Source organism: Rhynchophorus ferrugineus, unplaced genomic scaffold, assembly GCF_030347505.1.
Source record: "Rhynchophorus ferrugineus isolate W39M unplaced genomic scaffold, kcgeb_rfMv2 rfM17, whole genome shotgun sequence".
Taxonomy (NCBI): Eukaryota; Metazoa; Arthropoda; class Insecta; order Coleoptera; family Curculionidae; genus Rhynchophorus; species Rhynchophorus ferrugineus.
This window is the reverse complement of record NW_027472596.1, coordinates 2,222,083-2,238,334: the sequence shown is the minus strand read 5'-3', so window position 1 is coordinate 2,238,334 and position 16,252 is coordinate 2,222,083. Positions and strand designations below refer to the sequence as shown.

At 35.5% G+C, this 16,252-nt stretch overlaps 1 protein-coding gene across 3 annotated transcripts; it reads left to right on the top strand.

The window, feature by feature from the left end:
- Positions 1 to 859: 859 nt before the first annotated feature.
- Positions 860 to 15,510, top strand: LOC143205829 (piwi-like protein Siwi). 3 transcript variants are annotated; one of them, XM_076418847.1, is made up of 17 exons: positions 860 to 1,138; positions 1,195 to 1,428; positions 1,488 to 1,740; positions 1,799 to 1,841; positions 3,001 to 3,298; positions 3,358 to 3,424; positions 3,484 to 3,600; positions 3,664 to 3,909; positions 4,847 to 5,103; positions 5,161 to 5,344; positions 5,407 to 5,640; positions 8,590 to 8,901; positions 10,898 to 11,122; positions 11,175 to 11,274; positions 11,687 to 11,880; positions 11,934 to 12,399; positions 15,185 to 15,510. In XM_076418847.1, the coding sequence occupies exons 5-17, from the start codon at positions 3,008 to 3,010 to the stop codon at positions 15,225 to 15,227; spliced, it is 2,736 nt and encodes a 911-aa protein (XP_076274962.1). In that variant the 5' UTR covers positions 860 to 1,138; positions 1,195 to 1,428; positions 1,488 to 1,740; positions 1,799 to 1,841; positions 3,001 to 3,007; the 3' UTR covers positions 15,228 to 15,510. The 3 variants fall into 3 exon arrangements, with proteins under 3 accessions (XP_076274962.1, XP_076274961.1, XP_076274963.1); XM_076418846.1 differs by having other exon boundaries at positions 1,519 to 1,740; positions 1,799 to 3,298; XM_076418848.1 differs by lacking the exons at positions 860 to 1,138; positions 1,195 to 1,428; positions 1,488 to 1,740; positions 1,799 to 1,841 and adding an exon at positions 2,732 to 2,900.
- Positions 15,511 to 16,252: the final 742 nt, after the last annotated feature.

The window sequence follows — 16,252 nt, the reverse complement described above, 5'->3', positions numbered from 1 at the left end:
GGCGAGTTAGATGGTATGGCCTGTTTTGGTGACTGTAAGTTCCTTTTTTCTCCCAGTGCTGGATACATTTTTTTTGCAACACTTTATGGACTAGGCATCCCCTATAATTTGCAGGATGGTCACCGTCAGAGTTAACACATTTTACTTTGTCGTCACGTGTTTTGCGTGTGCAATTATTGGTCGCATGCTCTCCTGCGCATTTCACGCATCTACACAACTTGCAACAATATGTTTTAATTTCCCATATGCTTGACATCTGGCGCATTGTGGGTTGATTCTTTTTGTGTTTGGTGGCTCACATTTAATGACATTGTGGTCCAAATCATCAATCTCCTAAACATGTTTATTATTTCCTTTTGGCTTCAAATCAATATAAAATATTGGTAGTTGCACGACCGGTCACAAATCTATTGTAGGCAAATTTAGATTATTTGCGATGATACATTTTAGTTCAATTGATTCAATTGTGTTATTTTTGTGCTTGGTTGCACAGGACCATTTTTTTACTATCAAATATAATAAATAATCCAATTTAAATCGAAGCGCCCTAAAATTTTAAATGTTGGAATGCGGAAAAATAGAGAAAACGAGACTAAAACAATAAATACAAATCTTACTACTATGCAAAACTATATTTTATTGAATATTGCAGTTATTCAATATACAGCTGGCGGCAAATGTATAAATCCGCCACTATACCACCATTTATATATATATATATATATATATATATATATATATATATATATATATATATATATATATATATATATATATATATATGTATATATATATTTATATATAATATAATAATACTAATTTAACATATCGGCAACATTGCAGATGCCCCTCGAATGACAGTGTTTCAATGGTGTAAACAGCCGCTAGTATTCTTTTGTTTATAACCATACTTTTCACGATGGCATACCATAATAAAATGTCTTGTGAAACATTTTTCGACGGGACGTGTAGTTTTCTTTTCCTAAAAAACAATGTTTATTGCTAAAATAATATGTACCGTCTAAGAGTTTTTAAAAGAGTATGAAATTATTGTAAGTATGGCTGGTAGCATAATAAACAGTTATGATAAGGAAGAAAATACGAATAATATTGAAATTCACCACGTTTGAAGTTTATGGTAAGAATATAACATAAAACTCTTATGTTTATACGGCTTTAGTATTCTATTTATAGATTCGTGAAGAGATTTCAAACATATACATTTCTGTAACAATTACAAAATGATCCAAATTCACCAGAGGATATACAGTCCCAAGAGAAAATAATGTATATGTGTAAATTTCCCGATGAGGTAGACATAATGAAACCTTAAATTTAGAATATTACTTTTATGTTGTGGCACAAAATGTATAAATGTCAATCAGGCAATTCATCCGTCAATGATATGGACAAAAATTATATAAACTAGTATGAATTTATATTTACTGCATGATGTATTTTGTATATATTTTATTGCTATTTTGTAGATAATTGTTTACTGGGTTTAAATTATTTCAGACACTATTGCTATGTAGTATGAAAAAATAAAAGCTATCAAGTGCAAGATGATTTGGATGGAAGAGTGACAGTCCTTATAAGAGGATATTATGCTAGAATCCTTTCAAACCATAAAGTAAAAAATAAACTTCATAACAAGCACATTTGAGACATACCTTGGAGAAAATGAAGGATTAACACCTTGAAACCAGTGATATATTTGCTGTCTAAAGAATAACATAGGCAAGTGACTCTTTTCTCTAAAACTGTTGTGTTTAATAATTTTTATTTTATATTTTAGGTCGAAGATATGGCTCTTTTTATAAAAAAGCTAAGAAGCGATTGTTAAGTATAGTGCGTTTAATGGGTGGTTATTTTTACATGTTGATCTGTTCGTCACATTTTAAAATGTTTGCATTGCTTACAATATTTTAATTAATATTGCAAACTTAATATTTTCATGTTGTTAATAATTATTTTATATGAGGCTATTATTAAACATCTTTTCTCGTACTACTTGTGTAATACTTTTTCCATATTATTGTAACAAATTTCAAAGTTAAATATTCCAGATTCCTGCAAGTTATATATAAATATTTTAATTTTTCGTATTTTTATGGGGTTTTTATATAATTATATGTTTTATTATTATTAATCATTAATAGATATAAAACACGTAGTTATCATTCAAAATCATCTTTATAGTAATCATTAAATTAAAAGGAAAAACAGGGTTACTTTCTCGAAATCAAAACATGTCATTCATAATCGCCAATATTTTCCACGTTCACTCAAATTTGTTAACTAAATCCGTTCGTCCTGTTTGTTCTGTATCCTGCGTTCTGTTTGTCGCCAAGCGCCGAAAGTTATTGTGGCGAACACTGGAACTAAGCAAAGAGAATTCAGTTCTGCTCGTGCGCATTTTCAATTTTCACAGGAAATTCGCCCCGAATGCTCAAGTCTGTACCCACCATTCTATATCCTAAAATTGTTCATTTGGTTCTAAATGTATTGTTTGATATTTTGAGATATTTAATTTAAATATCATCTGTGGTGGTGTATATATCTGAGATACATTGGAAAATCGGGTTTATAACTTATAAACTAAATTATAATCATATTATTATTATCAGAATGAAGGAATTACAATTGAAATATTTTAATTTATTCGAATCTATATATTATGTCCAGCGCTAATTGCTAACTTCATTAGAAAGAAAAGTAAGAAAACTTATTTACCGACTGAAACGCGAGGGAATTGTCATTCATTTTCCCTCGCTTCCGTATAAGGGCTGATTGTATTTTTGTATTATTCGCCTATTTATATTAATATTTGCTGAGATTTACATGATTAATGAGTTTAAAAACTTGTGAGGGTTTAGTTTTGTTTGTTTCTTTAACAGGTAAGCAGTTTTCTAATATTTTTGTCCGTTAAGCAGCTTTGTTCTTTCTTAAAATTTATTCGTTTCTATTTACGCGTTAAAATCAACGAAATTTGTATAGGTTTGTAATGGAAAACAGACCGAGGGGCAGGGCTCACGGCCGAGCCAGAGGCGAACATCAGCAGGGCCGAGGCAGCGGCCCCAGACCGGGTCCCTCGCAAGGCTCATCTCGTCAAGGTGGCTCCAGAACTTTTGCACCGCAAGGAGCCTGGGGCACCCGAGGAGCTTCGCAACAACATCAAGCACCACAGGGCCAGTGGGGCCCCAAAGTCCAACAATCTCAGTCCCAGCCCCCGCCGCAAGCGTCAGGTCAACAGAGTCAGTGGGGCGCTCGCGGACCTCCAGATTCCCTTCCGCAGGTGAGACGTTGTTGATAACGTTATGAGTTATTGTGGGTGATATTATGCATAATTTGCAGCAATCTGCGGGACGTGGTCCAGGAACTATATGCGTTGAAGAACAACAACAAACCTTGGCAGCTCAAGGTAAGATTGTCTCTGATTCATTTTGTAGATGAGTAGTATTAGACATTATTGATTTATAGTTCGACAGATTGGTGGTACAGATGACGAGACACGTGGCGGAGGAGGGGGGGTTAAAGGAAGAACTAATCGGAAAGGAATCGTGGACACGAAGCCCAAACATTATGCGACCAAACAAGGTTAGGACCTCTAAACGTGCTTAAGACACAACAGATGATGGTTGATGATTTTCTATTTTGTAGGCTCGGATGGAGAAAAGATCTTGCTCAAAGCGAACTTTTTTCCGCTGCTGAGCGCGACCAAGTGGGGACTGAATCAGTACCGTGTCGATTTTAAACCGGAACTGGACAATACAAAAACACGACGGGCCCTAGTTCGCAGAGCCTTCGTAAACAAACTTTCTTCAGGCATATTGTTTGATGGTGCTGCTCTCTACACCCCAACCAAGCTCCAGCCAGATCCCTTGGAATTGGCTGTTGCTGATGATGGTAAGTGCTAAAGGACTACAGATTGTTTTTCATGATTTTAAAAGCGAATATATTTATACATTTATTGAGCGTATCAATTTGATCGATGAGCTTTTCCCACTTTTCTGGTAATATCATGATTTTGGCAATTTCTGGATTTTCTGAGCGAAAATCTAAACCAAATGATCTTCACAAGATCCTTTTAAAGTGAGATTTGCTCCGTTAGTATGAATAAATAACAATCTTTCTAGTTTAGGTTATATAGTAAACATATGGTTGCGCCAACCGATTTTTCCGGAGCTACTAAAGATGTGTATGATCTAGGATGTCTGTGATGGAATATTTTTTAATCCCATATTTCAATCGCGTCATTTGTTGATAGCAGAAAGTCAAATTAATGGTATAAAACATATGAATATGTGTCAATGGTTCAAAACCTTTTCGTTGTGCACATTTGGTTGACTGGATCTACACCGATATGTTTAAAAATGGCCAGCTAGTAACTCAATGATTCTGTAGCTAATTTAGCTACCAATTAGTCCCTTCGTCCTATAATTCAACATTATCCAATATCAATAACTGCAAACCTTCAACTCGACTCTCCTCTTGTTTTTTAATTTGGTATCAGTTTTATATATTTCCTCTCCCACGATGAGAAATCTATTCACTTCCAGTCTTTTAGCTAGTTCTGTGCTCTTACAGGCTATAGATTTTTGGAGTATTATTAAAAAAAAATTAAAAGCATGATCGCTAGTCTTTACATGCTGATACCAACATTGGAAGGTCTTTGTTATTTCTGTATGATATATTTTTGAAAATACCGAGCAGGTCATGTTTCGTCAAAAGAAGCATTAATCAAGAGGGATAACGTCTGGTAAATACGCCAGGTCATGCCGATTGTGTTAGCCGGGTTTATTTTCAAGTTTCCGTCGACTCATTGGCGAGTGATGTTTTGCAGATAACGTGAAATACTTGGTGTCCATTCGCTTGGTGGGAGAGGTGAACTGGGGCGACTGGCACTACCTGCAGATCTTCAATCTCATCGTCAGGCGTTGCCTGGAGTCGCTCGAGTTCAAGCTGCTGGGGAGAAATTATTTCGATCCTATGTACAAGGTGACTATACCGCAGTATAATCTGGAGCTGTGGCCCGGTTATATCACGTCGATGAGGCAGCATGAAAAACAGATCATGTTGAACATCGATCTAAACTTTAAGGTGCGTTCTAGGATATTTCGGCCAAGACTGAAGCTTATCACGTTCGTATATTTGCAGGTCCTCCGTACCGACAACGTCTATGACCTTCTATTGGAGTGTCAGAACGATCGTAACGCCAGGAAAGAGTTCCAGCAACGGGTGATGGGCTGCATCGTCATGACCTACTACAACAACAAGACCTACCGGATAGACGACGTCGATTACGATCAGAACCCAGATAGCAAATTCAAGAAACGCGATGGTAAGATTATCGGCGCGATTCGGGGACTCGTCGTGTGATTATGCCGTGCCCGTTGTTTGTAGGAACCGAAATTAGTTACCGCCAATATTTCGAAGAGAGATACCGCGTCCGCATAACCCGCAATAATCAGCCAATGCTCATTTCCCGGTCCAAACCGCGAGAAATCCGAGCCGGAATGCCAGAGATCGTCATGCTGGTGCCCCAGCTATGCACGATGACGGGTCTGACGGAGAAACAGAGAGAGAACTTCCAGCTGATGAAGTCCCTGAGCGAACACACCCGTATCGGATCAAGTGGTAAGTATAGTCTATTCAAAGTGTTTTTAGTAATGCGTCATAGATATTTGTGACATCGAAAATAAATGAAATAATTGAACAAAAATGTCATTAAATATAATTTATTTTAACATTCAATACATATATTATCGAAGGACTTAAAACTACAATTTGGAACACAGGTATAAGTTTGTACGTTAGATTTGTTTTGCTTCCATTAAACTCTTTTCCACATCACCCACCCAATTAACAATTGTATACATTAGAGACGTATTTTACTTTCATTCGAGAGCATATTTACCTTTTTTAGAAGTCATCTTGGTATCACTGTATATTTTATTTCTTCTGCTACCATCTATGTACACCATTCTTCATAAAATTAATCACTGAATTATGTCTAATACATCTACCATATCTACAAAGCAGTATTTATTCTCTCCTTATACGTTATAACCTAATGCCCATATTTAATTTTGAACAATTACAATCATATCTGTGCATACAAACCTTTCACGCCCTACAATACCATTTTCTACAGTTATATTCAGTTAATATATAATTAATTACCATGCATACCTTTAGCTTTTTCCACTCCCATCACACTGTCTCAGGAATTTCCAACATTGCACAGCATTACCTCATATCCTTAAAGTTTCCTTCAGTCAATTTCACTTTCCGACTCACTGTCCAATCCAATTACCAAACTGTTAATTTCTAATCACAATTTATCAATTTCTTCCTATGTATGTCTTATCGAGTTCATCCAAATCGAAAGTGCTATGGTTGACTATGCTTTCTTCCACATACCTAAACAGTTTTTGATGGAATATCCTTCTCCACTAGCAATATATCTGCAATTAATTGTTAATAAATATAATGACTAACTAAACCTAATCGAATACTATTGCAACTTTTACCTCTTTCCTTTTTCCATCAATTTTTGTTGTCTCTACACTTTTTTGTTACTTTCTTGCCAAGAGTGCCACAATGAACCTTTATGAAATATTCAATATAAGTTTCATCAAGATAAACACAAATTCAAATAGTTTAAAAAATTGAATTATTTTTACAACTGGCAGTGGATCTTCACAGCATTTAAACCATATGCCCTTGTAAGAGTGTATGAAAGGATGTCTTACATCCCTCAAAAAGCTGCATGTCCTTTATGTATATCTGAGAAGTGAAGATTGGAACTTTGTAAAATGGTAGAAACTAATGGGATTATTTATAGTTTATTCGAGTGATTGACCTTTTTCATAGTTGACGACATAGCTATTCGAGGGAGCCCGGAGAAAGAGACCGTCGAACTTTGCACATTAATATTTGGGTCTGAACCCGTGTTGTTCGTCTGATATGATATGGTTCTGCTCTGCAAAAAGCTGAGAGCTTTTTCAGTTGGAATACTGATATTTCATCGTATCCAGGTGCCTTTTTGGGCTTCAGTTTGCTGATGATTTTTTGTAGCATTTTTGGTGAGACTAGATGGTTTTGGAGAGAGTTTGGAGGCATTATTTTCACTAGATTATTGGCCTCTCTGATGACGTTTTTGTTTCGAGTGGCGCCACTTCCTTTTTTAAAAGGTAGGCATCCCATTAGTTTTTCGAAGGATTCGGCAAGGAGACTACGAAATTTCCTGACCATGCAGATTTCAGGGGGGTGAATGTCTTTTTTGACTTTTCGAGATTCTCCAGATGTCTGCGGGCGCTGCTGGGTTTCCAATCTCAGCTGCATAAAGATGAGGAAAATAGAATTACTAGCTCTCTAGATTCGCCATTTCAAGTGGATTTAGCGCACGAGAAATTAAGGGTCAATAAAGTTGCCATAAAGCCAATGAAACAAAATCAACGCATATAACGTTTACCCTGCGTGGGAGAACATGTCCACCAGTGAATATCAATCATCGTCAACTCCCCCAAGCAGAGCATGTTAAATATCTTGGTATGCACTTAGATCGACGCCTAACCTGGAAGAAGCATATACTCTCTAAACGGAAACAACTGGGACTAAAATTATATCAAATGTATTGGCTCATCGGGCGCAAATCCAAATTATCATTAGATAACAAGGTATTGCTGTATGAGTCTATACTCAAGTCCATTTGGACATATGGAATCCAACTATGGGGTACCGCTAGCAATTCTAATATACCCATCATTCAACGGTTCCAAAATAAGGTGTTGCGTGTCATTGTTGATGCTCCGTACTATATTTCAAATAAAATGATACAACGCGATATTCCTCTAGAACCTATAACGAGTGTAATTCAACGTGTTTGTGTGAAGTACTTCGAAGGAGTGTCAGTGCATCCCAATGTACTCGCTAATCAGCTAAATATGCGACGTGATAGTGAAGTGCGTAGACTAAAACGTTTAACACCACCTGATCGGATTACTAGACATATGTAGACTTTAGAATAAGACTAATTAATTAAGATAATATTTTATACAGAAGATTGCTTAATGAAGTGATTTTCTACATGCCATGTATATATAATATAGACATAAGAAATACTTATTGCCAATAGGGCAGATTGTGGACTCACGAAGAGTAATAAAAAAATATATTGAGACATTTTTTCGGTAAAGTCCAACTTAACCCAATCCAAAATGGTTGTCGGCTCCGCATCGAGTTGCAATATTGCGTTCTAGGGATGCAGAAAATATATCGATATTTTCTGAAAAAAATATCCATATTTTTGGTCGATCTATCGATATTTTTTGATATTTGTTCGAAATAGATTAAATATCGTTATATTAGTAATATATTAACTATATTATTACAATTGTAAAGGTTTAGTGAATTTTGGTAGTTAATTTTAAAGTTCCGCCAAACATTTTTATTATTTAAAAGAAATATATATTTCTTTACTCTAATATTTAACTGTTTTTGCTTTTTCTTAGAAATATCGATATTTTTTTCGGTGGCTAACACCCCCAATAGCGTTCTCATTCTCTATCTGCTCCACTCTAGCCCGGATGAACAAACTGCGCGAGTTCAGCGCGAAGCTGCAAAAATGCCCGAAGGCTATTGACGAACTCAAGAAATGGGACCTGAAGCTGGCCCAGGACCTGGTCCAGTTCACAGGACGCGTGTTACCGCAGGAAACCCTCGCTGGCGGCTCGGGTTCGCTCATGCCCGGACCTCGTGCCGATTGGACCGGCAACCTGAAGACTGCCACCATGTTCGCGCCTGCCAAGTTGGACGCGCTGGTGGTGGTGTGTCCGGTACGGCTCAAGAAAGCCACCGGCGAGTTTGTCGCCAGCATACAACAGGTCGCCCGAGGTGAGTAATTTATCACCCCATACCATGTTGATTTGAGTGTTCAACTTTGCCAGTTCTCGCAAGTCATATGTAAATTCGAAGAATGTAGTATAAATAAAATAAATTATCTCGAATTTTTTAAAGTAGTGTAGGTACCCAGAAACTAAGATTGTGGCGTATATCAGACACATCCTGTATTTTTGACCTTGTTTACCCATGCTTCAACACTTGTAGCATCGCTTTTATATTTTGTACCTGTGATATTCAATTGATTTGCTTGCTGAATATTATATAAATCTTTATGAGTCAATAAGTCCAATCTTTTCAAATTGCCACTGGTCAGGTTTATTAGCTCGGGTTTCATACAATATGATATCTATTGCAATTTTAGCAGGGAGACTTGGCTTTGGCTTTGGTTAAAATCATACTTTTATCTTATTTTATTAACGCTCACCTCCCACCTTTGGATACAGTCTTATGAATTCCAGATCGATTAAGCTAAAATTTATAAATGCTAATATTTTTATGATTTTAGTTTGCTTTATGATCAACGAGCTGGGATTTTGATGGGATATACTCACGTAAAGAACATTGAGTCATATTTATGTGAACTTTTATATTCGTATGGTCAATTATATATATAGTGGGTGAAAGTTTTTTAACACTATTTACAGGTCATTGGTTTATATATTAATATCTACTATTTATGATTAAAATATGAAGTGTACAAAAGTAAATAAATTATAAACAACAAGATTCTTAACCTTACAAAACAATATAACAAGCCTAGGAACTATCGACTGAAAACAGACGATAGTCGTAAAACAGAAAAAAAAAGTCGATAGTCAAAAAACTAGCGACTAAAATTAGTAATTACTATTCAAAAATTCAAATGCACGGTTCGACATTTTTTTTCCAATTCGTGATGTCGACGAAGATGTACTGTGATTATATTTTCTAACGGTAGTATAAGCGAGTCGGAGATGTAAATATTCCCTTACGTAATACCTTTAAAAAAGACGAGAAGGAAAAAAATAATTACTGAATACTATTAACATGCAATTTAATATTTCATTTTAAACGAAATAGAATTACTTTTATATTGGAATGTTCTGTGGATATGTAAAAACGAATTGAATTTTTCTATAGAATGGTATAAGACCCCACACATGTTTTATCGTATTTTAATATGTTAGTTTTAAAAATGATCCCACAATAACTACTAGAGCTTTTTTAAATAAAGTAAATACTTTATTATTGAACGAAAGTATTGTTTAACAAAAATCGAGGGAGTAATCGAAATATTACCTATTAGTGCCGTAAAAAGTCAAAAATATTTTACTATTTATCATTCACAATTTTAATCTTTTTGCCCTATTACATTAACAATCTTGAAAAATATCGTTCCAAAATGCTGCTATATTAATATACAACATATTGTTATTTACAAGCAAATTACCACAAAATTATAAAACTATATATATTACATATAAATCTATGGAAGCATAAACTGGGTAAATGTTTGTCAAGGTCGCGGCTACTACGACAGAGCCAGAAGAATCAGTCGAATGAAATTAGTAGAACCAAAAATAGTAACTAAAAGTACCCGACAAAAAAGTCGATAGTAAATAATGACAAAATCAGTCGGGCCGAAAATAACGATTGAAACAGTCGATAGTAAAAAGTAGTCAATTATTAAAAAGTCGATAGTCGTTTTCATTCGATAGTTCCCAACGCTAAATATAACGCTTAAGCTAACTTAATGTATGAATATATAATATAATAATATAGGATACCATACAAACAATTAAGTGATACTAAAACTCCAACCAGCGCCAGGTTTGAAACAAAAGTGGCTGCCGCAGTCGTTGTTGGATTCAACCTTTCGATCGCTTGTGAACGGCAACGCCGCAAAATCAAGCGTAAACTGTGGAAACTCGCCGAATGCTGACTATGATCATGCAAAATCAGCTGCTACTGTCGCTTACGGCTAATGAATGTCTGTTTCGTTTTCCAGTGATGAAATTCCAAATCTCGGGGGTAAAAACCGTCGATTTGGGGGACGATCGGGCGCAGAGCTACCTGGGCGGTTTGGAATACGCCATGTCGACCCTCCACGCCCAGCTGGTGTTCGTGGTACTCACCAGTAATTCCCACGATAAATACACCGCGGTGAAGAAGAAATGCTACGTGGATAGGGCGATGCCGTGCCAGGTGGCCGTAGCGAAGACCGTTCAGAAGAGTAGGTGCTCATGGAATTCGTGATATCGGCGCTCAGTCTCGTTTGATTTCAGATAATCGGTCGGTAGCTATGAAGATCGCCATACAGATGAACTGTAAGCTTGGCGGGTCGCCGTGGGGTTCTACCATGCCTAGATTTACGATGGTCGTAGGGTAAGTGACGTAACGTTGTTTCAAACGATGACGGTACTCAAATGAGTACCCATATTTTCAAAACTCCCATGGGTACGAATTAAAACCCGCTGTTTTAACATAAGATGGCTCCAGGGAAACCTGGCCATGATATGTCAAGGGAAGACTGTAATATGACGTGATGTTTTTTAGGATCGAATTTTTCCACTATTTGTTTTCTCTGCAATTCTGTTAGCGACTCATCTACTACTTATTTTAGACGACTTTCTGTAATATTGCCGTATATTTAAACAACGGCGCACTACAACGGTATAATTATTATAGCCTCTTTTATCTTTTTATATGTATCGGAACAATACAGGCTATTTACCAAACTTGCGGTATTTGTTCCTTTTCCCATACTCCATACTAATTCTTTTGCGCCTCCTTTCAGTTACGACGTCTGCCGTGATACTGCCAACAAAGGGAAGAGTTTCGCCGGAATGGTGGCCTCCATTGATGTAGGATGCTCACAGTATTTCAGCATGGCAGTGGAGCACGCGCAAGAGCAAGAGCTCAGCAGTAACATAGCCGCCTTTGTCACGTTGGCCTGCGAACACTTCCAGTCGCGGAATGGTGTATATCCAGGTAAGGACGCGGTGTCCGGTACCACCGACGATTTTCATCTTATATCGTTTCAGAACGCATAGTGGTATACAGAGATGGTGTGGGCGACGGTCAGATAAAATACGTGAAGGAACACGAGGTGGAATTGCTGAAGGAGAAGCTGAAGAGCGATCTGTTCAAGGACCGACCCCTGAAGCTGGCCTTCATCATAGTATCGAAGCGTATTAACACCAAAATTTTTAGGGCCCAAGCGGACGGGCTGAGCAGCAATCCACCGGCGGGTACGGTCGTCGACGACGTCATCACGTTGCCGGAACGGTACGACTTCTTCCTGGTGTCCCAGTGTGTCAATCAGGGAACCGTAGCGCCTACCAGTTACAACATCATCGAGGATACATTGGGCATAGACGCCAACAGGATCCAGAGGTTCACCTTCAAGCTCACGCACATGTACTTCAATTGGTCCGGTACCATCCGCGTGCCGGCTCCCTGTCAGTACGCCCACAAACTTGCTTTCATGACGGCCCAATATCTGCACAGGTGAGTTTTTGTGTCGATTAAATCTTTGTGTCTTGCCGCCGCATTCACTATTTTATTTAATAGTATTGTGACTTCTCTTAAAAGTATAGTCTATTCAAAGTTTTTTGTCATGGATATTTGTGACGTCGAAACATTGCAACGTTGCCGCATCAACTCTGTGTTTTAATTCAATTTAGCTTTGACATACAAGAAAATTCTAATCTAAATAAAATAATTGAACAAAAATGTTACGAATACAATTTATTTTAACATTATAGTACATAACATAATACATATACTATTGAAAGACTTAAAACTATAATTAAGAACATTGGTATAATAGTTTGTAGGTTAGATTTGTTTTATTTACATTGAACTCCTTCCACGCCACCCATGAGGCAGAATTTCTAGGCGCGTTTTTTTTTATGTAGTGGTATCCCCTGGTAGAGGCCTAATCATCTACCTAATTAACAATTATATATCTCAGAAGCGAGTTCATTCTAGAGCATATTTACCTTTTTACGTTTAGTTCTTCCTTCGATGGTGTGTTTACTTGTTAAGTCATCTTGGCATCACTGTATATTTTATTTCTTCTGCTACTATCTGTGTACACCATTCTTCATAAACTTAGTCACTGAATTCCGTCTAATGCATTTACCATATCTACAAAACCAGTTGTATTCAATCTCTACTCATACATTCTAACTTATTGCACATGTTTAATTTTGAACAATTACAATCATATCTGTGCACACAAATCTTTCACGCCCTACAATACCATTTTCTACAGTTATATTCAATTAATTATGTGCATACCTTTAGTTGATTACACTCTCATCACTCTGTCTCAGGAATTTCTGGCACTGCACATTCCAGCATTATCACATATCCTGAATGTTTCCTTCAGTCACTTTCACTTTCCGACGCAATCACTAAACTGTTAATTTCTAATCTGTCTAAAACATGTTCACGATTCCACCATTTATCAATTACTTCCTCTGTATGTCTTACCAAGTTCATCCAAACTGAAGGTGTTATAGTTGACAATGCTTCCTTCCACATATCCAAACAGTTTTTGTTGGATTATCCTTCTTGACCAGCAATATATCTGCAATTAATTATTAATAAATATAATACGCGACATCGGTAATTCATAAGACCATTTTCCAATTTTGGCCCAAGTTAGAAGCAGAGCCAAAATTGTAAAATTTCGATAGTCCATATCTCGGAAACTATAAGAGATAATGCAATTTGGTAATCGACAACGTACTTACCATGCCGAATTAGCAATATATCTGCAATTAACTATTAATAAGTATATATAACCAACAAAACCTAATCGAATACTATTGAAACTTTTACCTTTTTCCATCAATATTTGTTGTCTTTACACTTTTTTTGTTACTGTCTTGCCAAGAGTGCCACAATGAACCATTTTGAAATATTCAAGTTTCTTATATTATTTTAATTTTAAGGTAATATCTGGAAGTTCCATTAAACCTATCCGAGGGTTATCTTTACACCGTTTAAAATCTATACCCTGTAAGAGTGTATACCTCAAAAAGCTACATGTCCCTAATTCTTTTATGTATACTTTCCAGAGAGACAATTTTCTCTAACGTATTATTCTTCATTTTGTAAGCGATGTTATTCACACTACCCACAGTAATATTTAGCACGCCGGCACACTGCTAAAACACATATTCATTAAAATTGTAGGGGCTTATATTATTTAATATCATCAATAATTACCTCTCTAACGAAATTTACCGGCAAAGAGGGCCTCCGTTACCCCGTTTCTTTTCGAAATAATCTATTAAAGCCGCAATCAATTTGTGACCCTGAATATCTGAAGTAATATGATATATTACGGAGCGACTTAAAATTTATCAAAATAAAGGGCTAAAACCTGTAATAATAGGTTTATAACCTGTAATAATTATATGTAATGTTTTGAGTAATTTAGCGTACATCTGACAACCGAACGGTGACCACCTGTCAGACATATGCAAAATTCTAGAAAACAATTATGATACGAGGTTTTAACTCTTATCTATAAATTATTGTGGCTGTATAATTAACCGTAGTTTTTAGATATATTATAATGTTAAAATAAATTATATTTGGTAACATTTTTGTTCAATTATTTTATTTAGATTAGATTTTTTTTATGTCAGTGCCAAACTGAATTATAACTTAAGAGTTGTTAAGAGGTTTTAACCCTTACCTATAAATTATTGTTGCTTTATTTTTGTTCAATTATTCTATGTAGAATAGAATATTCTTGTATGTCAAAGTCAAACTGAACTAAAACTCAGAGTTGATGTGGTAACATTGCGATGTTTCGACAACACAAATATACATGGCGCTTTACTAAAAAAGCTTTGAATAGACATTATATTAAGTTGCTTTTGTTCAAAATAACCGATTATAGATCTAGTCTTTTTCTGACTATCTAATGGTAATCATAATATGTAAATTATCATAAATATTTTGTATTGTACTGCATTGCCCATCAGAAAGTCATAAGGAAACCAAGGCTCATTATCCCTGAGATATTTGGAATATTGACATTATTTTAAAAAATTACAGTTCCAAAAAAAAAGTTAATTTAATTTAATCTACTGTTGTTGTTTAGGAAGAGTGGAGGAAGGTTAACGGAAATGATCACCGAAAGGGGTCACCATGTTTATAATATTGTATTTGCCATATTATTTGATAATTTCGCATTCACCATATTATTTATAATTTAGCATTCGTCATATTATTAAATAGTTGATGAAATCGTTTTTTTTTTCTTTAATAGACCTGCCATAGCCGGATTGAACGAGACCCTATATTTCATGTGATGGATCTATGCATGTGAACAAAGTTGTTTCTTTTAGGAGAAGAATTTTTTGTTTTGTTTTTAAGAGATCTCAGGTTTTGTTTTTATTCACACATACCTAAACGATGTAGTTCATAAAGGCACTTTGGAAGTTCGTCCACCGTACCTGATTTAAAGTTATATGTTAGTTAATATAGGATTACATTTTAGAATTAAGACATGAATGTACATTCTTTTTTAATATCATAAGAGTTTTGACATTATTTTCATAATAATAAAAACTATATAACAATAAACAACAAAAATATTTGTTTTATTCGAACTTCCAGTCCAGGATCTTCAGGTAGGCGGCCTCGGCCCTCTCGTTTACTTGCCAAGCCTCCAGGTGCATCTAAAACTATAAGAAAAAACGCTACGCTCTATAGCTATAGGGTTATAGTGAGTACAGACATGAAGGAAGCGAATGGTTCTGTCTCTGGGCGTATATTGTAATCGGCAAACGTATTCTCCGTAGCGGTATTTTCTCGTGATCGAAATTAACTCGAAAATTCGGGTCCACCAAATTTATTTAAAGGTTTGGTTCGGAGGCGCGTATACTTTTCACAATAGCATAAGAAAGAAATTATGATTGGTTATGGTAAGATAGAAAATACGAATAATATTGAAATCTAACTCATTTGAAGATTATGGTAATAAGACATAACACTCTTATGTTTATACAACTTTAGTATTCTACTTATCGATTCCTAAAGATATTTCAAACATTTACAATTCTGTAATGACTAAAAAATAATCTAAATCATCAGAAGATATATTCAGCCGAAAATAAAATACCGTATATGTTGAAATTTCACTATGAGGTAGACATTATAAAAATATAAATTAAAAATATTACCTTTATTACTTTATACCTTTACTTTATTACTTTACAAAAGTCCTTTTGAAATTCATTTATAGTATTTCTGGTCAAAAACATAAGTGAAAAATGAAGTTCGTTAAATAAACAAAGTATGTATTTTATTTTTTTATCCTCTGAGTATGTTGCAT